This window comes from Peromyscus californicus, unplaced genomic scaffold (genome assembly GCF_007827085.1).
Source record: "Peromyscus californicus insignis strain IS unplaced genomic scaffold, ASM782708v3 Scaffold_16__1_contigs__length_79575227, whole genome shotgun sequence".
Lineage (NCBI taxonomy): Eukaryota > Metazoa > Chordata > Mammalia > Rodentia > Cricetidae > Peromyscus > Peromyscus californicus.
The window spans coordinates 64,317,338-64,324,865 of NW_026294458.1; the positions used below are offsets into that span (position 1 = coordinate 64,317,338).

Genomic DNA, 7,528 nt, shown 5'->3' on the forward strand with positions numbered 1-7,528 from the left:
GGTATCTGTGGGCCATGTTGTAATTGGGGTCCAAGTTAATGTGCATAGCCTGTGCAGCCACCAGGCAATGTTGATGTCTATGGCCTGTACTGCCAATGAGTCATGATGATGTCTTTGGTCCTTCTTCCAGCCAGAGGCTTCTGTGACTTCTCTCATCCCCCAACAAAAGAAAGCAGTCTAGACATGAAGCCATTGAAGAGAATCCTTAAAGTTTGTGATAGGGATCCTGAAGGGAAACTCTTCAGAATTTATGGTTTCTGGAAGGGTTGGGCATGGAGGTCTCAGTTTTCTTTAAGGGGCTGACCATTCAGAGTTTGACTATGCTACAATGAGTACATGGGCTACCTAATTTGGACTTGGTTTTTCTTTTTCTTTCATTTATTTTTATTTTTTTCTTCTTTTCCTTGGAGGAGATCACAAGTGGAGGTGGCCTTGGGAAGACAGAGAAATGAATGTGATCAAAATGCATTTTGCAAAACCAACAATCAATAAGGATATTCTATTGGAAACAAAATTTATCCTTTAAGGTAGAAACAAAATGTTATTTTACTGCCCTGCTTTGATTGCATCTATATATTATATATTTATTTACTTTGACTATAATTTTCCATAAATCAAATCAAATAAGATATTGCTAAATAGAAGTAATATATACTATATTGCAAACATTTTTTTTGTACCTTAGATTTTTATTACACAAATCCCAATAGATAACATACATATTATACAGAGTACTACAGATAAAACCATCATTCAAAATTATTGAATTAGTTGCATATTTTGAACTACGCTTGATGAAGACAAATATATTTTAGCAGTGATAAGGCAGCAAAGAGTTGGCTTAGGAACTCCCGGCTAGTCTATAATGTTGGCATGGTAATTAAAGATAGCTTTCGTGTTTTCCCCTCAGCAAGACCATGTGTGCTGATGCGATCTGTGGCTTGGCAGCAGTGGCTGGGCGCTGTCCCTTTAAGAGCTGGTCCGTGCACTGCTACGCAGAGGCCTTCTTACTCGTCTCATAGTTGATAAGCCGTCCTCCCTGAAGGAGCTGAGCTACTTCATTTATTACATGGCAGGCAAACAGAAGCCAGTTTCGAGGTTGTACCTTGTAGGCAAATCTCATGAATGTCAAAGAATAGCAACAGAGGGCAAAGGTCATCCGCCCACTGATAATCTCTGGAGACTTCTTCATGTCATTGATAGCAGCAATGGGGAGACCCCAGTTCGCAACTGGGTCCCAGAAGTGCATACTCATGAGATAGTGCCAGAAATCCTTGCTCCAGACATAGTCCGCCGCTTTGCGCACCAGCATCCCAGCCGTGGCCGTGCGGTTGGTTCGCGGTGCAGACGCTCTCCGGACAGATGACACTAGCGTCGACCCGGCAGCAGCCCTCGGCCTTCTCCGCAAACATTTTTAAGTCACTAAATAAAACCTAAATAGTTTAAAATATGTAAAAAATAGTGTAAAGTGCATCTTCAATGTCTTTTATCTTGTTATTTCTAAACACAGTCTATATAGAAAATAAATCAGTCTCCTCGTCTAGTTTCTTAGAAAAGCTGTGTAGTAGATGATCTCCACGACCTGCTGACACAGGAAAGTCAGGAACACACAGTACAGACACATTGTTTTCAAATATATGCCTGCTTCTTGATATAATTGACAAAGCAAAAGTAATAATGACTGACTTTTCCATTTCATATTTCCTATGTAAATTATTGAGGTGAAAAGTAAGTATGTATGGAAATTCAACAAATTAGGAGGTTATGCCTCCATCCCTTTTCTTTCAAACCACATAAAGAGTAGCATAGATTTGTCTCATGCAACCTTAATGTTGTTAAAGGAATATAGTACACATTATTTAGAAGTTTCTAAGATAATTGTTAGTGTCTCCATTCTAAAGCAGTGGTTCCATTGTGCAATATTACTCTGAAGGAGAATTTCAATCTTAGATTTGGTGGAAGAAAAACAATCTATTGCCTCTGCTTAAACTGGGTTTTCATAGTTATGATATGCAAGAGAAAAACGATTGTGATACATGTGAATTATTACAAAAATATTTAGTTCAGTATTCTAGTCACTCTATTGCTCTTTGTATTTATCTCATAGTTTTAATTTTTTTCTCTAGGAGCTATGATTCATAGGGGAATAGTTTCTATAAAGAATTTGAAAAGGGTGTTTATGTAAGATAATTAGAAAATTGCTAGATGGAAATTCACTGAACTTTAAAAAATTATGTTCTAATTGCCATTTCAGCATGAAAATCGCAAAACATCAGTTTGCAGGATCTGAGAAGGGGGCCTCAGAGAGCAGTAAGAGAAGATGAAAGGACTGAGCCCTGAGGAAGCCCTCTTCTATTCAATTGTAACTAAAAAGCAGTCCAAGGATTGGCCTAAGAAAAACACAAAACCCCTTGAAAATTCAACAAAAAATTTAAAAGGTAGATAATAATATTTGAAATATCATACATCAATTCCACTTTATTCTTAGAAACTCATTATTTTTAATGATACCAAGTTAAATTGAGCAAAAATGTCATGGTGACTATTAAGTTGCTAATCTTTAATGTATGTTTGTGAGATAATGAACCACATTTTCCCACTGTGTAACTACACCATGGGGACTGAGAAACACAGTTAGTTGTTGGTACAAAATATTTCAGGTCACTGGGATACCACTTAGGAAATTAGCCATCATTAAGCTAAATGATACTCTTGTGTTTAACATAAAGGTCAACATACCTTTCAAAAAAATGTTGGTTGCTAAGAGGGATTGCTCAAGTATAATCATATTATTTTCAGTGCAGTTGAGTAGATATTTGTATGTATTTTCTTCTGGTGTGGCAATTGAGAGAGTATTTTTGCTGCATATGAAGAGATGTTAACAATTTTTTAAATGACCCTTATTTGTTCTGCATAAAAAGTAGTTTATCTCTATTTTGTAAAGGATAAATATTTGGATAATTTTATACAAAGGATCATAATTAATCAATAAAGTTCTTTACTTTATTTATTGGAACATAAAATAATTGATTCTATATAATTGTAGTACATAATGAAAATATACTTTAACATTTACAAAAAGGCATCAAGCAATATTATGTTACATCTGTTATAATGAGAATATTGATTTTGGGCTGAAGTCACTGAATATTTCAATATGATTTGCAGTGTATGTATATCTAATAATTACTTGGATATTAATATGTGTCATACAGTACCAAAATTTAATGATTATTCCTTCCAATCACTCTATGACTTTTAAAGTTATATATAAATGTATTTGGTCATATGAGAATAGATAATACAATATTAATGTGCCATTGAAAGAATGAATAAAAGACTTAAATATGTAGATTTACCAAGAAAATTAAGTTCTGGCTTCCATGGCCAGGTATGTCCTATATTTAGTACATTGTACTACATAGAAGTAGCTAGTCCAGTTTTAAGAATTCACTAGTCACAAACTTTTATGGTGCTTTGGAAATTGGTAAAATGAAACTCACTTATATAATGAACTTATTCTCCCTTCATACCAAAGTTCCCTACAATAGCAGTTGAACCCATCATCAGTGATACATGGATGACTTACTATAGTGGGGACGATGTTCTTCCCGTAATTTGAGGAAAACAGCCAGAAACACAGGTGTGGCTCTACTACAGAAGGATGGCTCCTGAAATGAATGTTTACTACCAGAAATATTCCTCATCCATAGCAAACATGTGAAAATGCTCCCAGAGAGGCAAATGGAGACACAGAATTCCCTGGCTAGGGATATATCTGTCATCAGATGAAATCAAGAATAATTCAGACTGAATGGTTTCAAATGGTACCATTATTAACCAGAAGATCAGAATGAATCCACAAGTTTTACCAATAAAATGTGTTACTAGAACCAGATGACCAAAAGTATTCCATGACATACTTAATATCCTTAACTAATGCATGCTAAAAAAGAAGTAAATATAAAGGCTTTAGGGTAGCATGATGGCACAATCAGTAGGGACATTAACTTCCTGAAGTTCAATCCTGCAAATTAAACAGGCTTCCACAAGTTGTTTTCTGACTTTCACATGCTGCATGCACACACACACACACACACACACACACACACACACACACACAAAAAAAAAAATGATAAGTAAATGAATAAATAAATAAATATTTTTAATATAATCTTTATACCCTGTAAGAAATGAGCTCTGAAGTCAGAAGAAGAAGTGAGTGACCAGCTTTCCTGATTAAACTGCCACACCTCCTAGTTTCTGATCTCAAAGACCCACTCTACTCCCCACACACTCCTGCCTCATTACCCTCCCGGAGGCTAGCTAAAAACTTTGAGTCTTTGAAGAAGATGACAGAAATTGGAAAGATCTCCAATGCTCATGGATTGGTGTTATTAACATAGTAAAAATGGCCATTCTCCCAGAAGCAGTCTGCAGAGATTCAATGCAATGCCCATCAAAATACCAATGCATTTCTTTACAGACTTTTAAAGGATAATGTTTAACTTCATATGGAAAAAAAAAAAACAAGATAGCTAAAAAAATATCCTGTACAATAAAATAACTTCCAGATATACCACAGGCCCTGATTTCAGCTGTATGACAGAGCTGTAGAAATACAAACTGCATGGCATGGACATAAAAACAGATAGGTGGATCAATGGAATCAGACCCAAAAGACCCAGACATAAGTCCACACCTATGGACATGTGATTTTCAATAAAGAAATCAAAATTATTCAAAGAAAAAAATAAGCATCTTCAACAAATGGAGCTGGTATAGCTTGATGTCTGCATGCAAAAGAATGCAAATAGATCTACACCTATCACCCTGCAAATAACTCAAGTTCAAGTGGATCCTTTGATAAGGTAAATCCTTAACATAATCCAGTTACACTGAACCAGACAGAATAGAAAATGGTGACTAGTCTTTCATGCACTGGCACAGGGGGCAGCTTCCTGAACAGAACTCCCAATAGTGCAGGCATTAAGATCAACATTTAATAAATGGGACCTCATGAAACTGAAATTTTCTGTAAGGCAAAGGACACCACCAATACAATAAAAAGGGCAGCACACATAATGGGAAATTATTTTCACCAACTCCACATCTGACAGAGGGATAATATCCAAAATATATAAAGGACTCAGAAAAGTAGACGTTAAATATTCAAATAATCTAATTCAAAAATGGGGTACAGATCTAAACAGAGAATTCTCAACAGTTGCAACTCTAATGGATGAAAAACACTTAAAGAAAATTTTAACATCTTTGCCATCAGGGAAATGTAGATCTAAATCACTCTGAGATTCTGTCTTACACATGTCAGAACGGTAAAGATTAAAAACACACATGACAGTTAATGCTGGTAAGAATGTGGAGCAAGGAGAACACTCCTCCATTGCTGGTGGGAGTACAAACTTGAGCAGCCATGTTGAAAATCAATACCGAGGTTTCTCAGAGAGCTGGTTAGTCAGTCTACATCAAGACCCAGACATACCACTCCTAGGCATATACCCAAAGGATATTCCATCCAGTCATAAGGACACTTGTTCAACTATGTTCACAGCAGATTTATTCATCATAGAGAGAAACTGGAAACAACCTAGCTATCCCTGAACCAAAGAATGGATAAAGAACATGTGGTACATTTGCACAATGGAGCTATACTCAGCGGTTAAAAACAATTATATCGTGAAATTTTCAGGCAAATGGATGGAACAAGAAAAAAATAATCCTGAGTGAGGCAACCCAGATTCAGAAAGACAATCATGGAATATACTCACTTATAAGGGAATATTCACTATGAAGTAAAAGTTATTCATGCTGTGGTCCACAGAACCAGGGAGACTTAGTGACATGGAGAGTTTAAGGGGCGAATGCAAAGATCTCTCTGGCGAGGGAAAATAGAATAGATTTCACTGGTAGATTGGAGGCAGGTTGGGTTGGGAACAGAAGAGATCAAGTTGGTTAGGGAGAAAATACTGAACGAAGCTACTGGAATTGGGGAAAATTTGGGGGTGAGATGGAAACGTGGTGGAACGGAAACTCTATGAAATGTACAAGAGTAACCCTAGCAATGGTAGACGGGGAGCCATAATCAGCCATCTTCTGTAACTGGGCAAGGCTTCAAGTGGAGGGATTGGGATACCAGCCCAGTCACAAAACCTTAGATCTACAATCTGCCCTACCTACAGTGTGCTCTAGAACAGTAACCTAGCAGAATCCTCACCAAAGAGACCTAAGGGACTTCATTCAGTAATTGATGGGAGCAGACACAGAGTCTTACACTTAACCATTGGGTGGAGCTCAGGGAGTTGTGCAGAGGTTGTGGAAGAAAAGAATAGAGGCATCAGCATCCAGGAACACCACAAGAACAGGACTGATAAAATCAGTTGACTGGGGGCTTTCAGAGATCACAGAGCCTGTAGGCATCTGACCTAGGTCCTCTTCATATATGCTATGGTTCAGTGGCTTGGTGCTCCTGTGGGATTCCTAACAGTGGTAACTGGGGTAGTTGCTCTTTTGCCTACATATGAGACACTTTACCTCCTACTGGATTGCCTCATACGGCTTCGATGTGATGCTGTGTGTGTGGTCTTATCTTTGTATAGCATGCCACGTTTGGTTGATGTCCTTGGGAGGCCTGCTCTTTTCTGAAGGGAGATGGAGGGAGGGTGGATCTGGGGTTGAAGGGAGACTGGAGGAGAGACTAGGGGGAGGGGAGGGAGGAAAACTAGTTGGGATGTAATATATGACAGAAGAATAAAATAAGATAATAATAACAATACAAAAAAATTAGCTCTGTAGTGCAGCATGTTGCAGTCTGTGGGGACACAGCTCTGGTAGCTGTAGGGATCAAAAGTAACAAGAAAATGTCTATGGAATCAAAACAGGTATTTATAAGATTATAACAGATGGAAAGAAGAGAGAGATCTAGAGTGGATACGAAGAACATGAATCAGTGTGTACCAATCAGTGTCTTCTGATGGCACTGAATTTATTGGAACATAATGAATATGTACTGACAACAGGGACAAAATCAATGAGATTTGTTGATTTGCTAACAAAATCACTGATATCAATTGTGGGACATTGTTTGCACACATGCTATTAAATGATCTTCACATTTTACCTCAACTGTAATACATTATGCTGCTCTAAGAGCCCCAGTGATATTCCAGATATCCCAGTAGTACCTGAAATTGTGCTGTGATTGATGACAGCTGGAAATTTCTCAGATGGTTAAATAATCTGCAAGAAACTGACAAAATAAATGAATAGAACTCAGTGTCCTAACATATTAGACAAACAAAATATATTAGCATTTGTTAAAACATCTCTCTTATAGCAGGAAGAATTAACTGCAAAAAAAAATACTTAAACAAATAAATGGGTAAAAAAAAATTCAAACACCTGAATGAATAAAATTTAGGTAAATAACATCAGACATTCTTATGAGTTTCTCAAACTTTATTCAATTGTTTAAGTAAAAGCAATGTCACACAATGTTGAATAATGGATG

The 7,528-nt window shown here is 36.9% G+C and overlaps 1 protein-coding gene across 1 annotated transcript; it reads right to left on the reverse strand.

The window, feature by feature from the left end:
* Nucleotides 1-763: 763 nt before the first annotated feature.
* Nucleotides 764-1,327, reverse strand: LOC128111579 (mitochondrial pyruvate carrier 1-like). The gene has a single exon (XM_052739825.1). It carries the CDS (start codon nucleotides 1,310-1,312, stop codon nucleotides 992-994), a length of 321 nt encoding a protein of 106 aa, XP_052595785.1. The 5' UTR covers nucleotides 1,313-1,327; the 3' UTR covers nucleotides 764-991.
* Nucleotides 1,328-7,528: the final 6,201 nt, after the last annotated feature.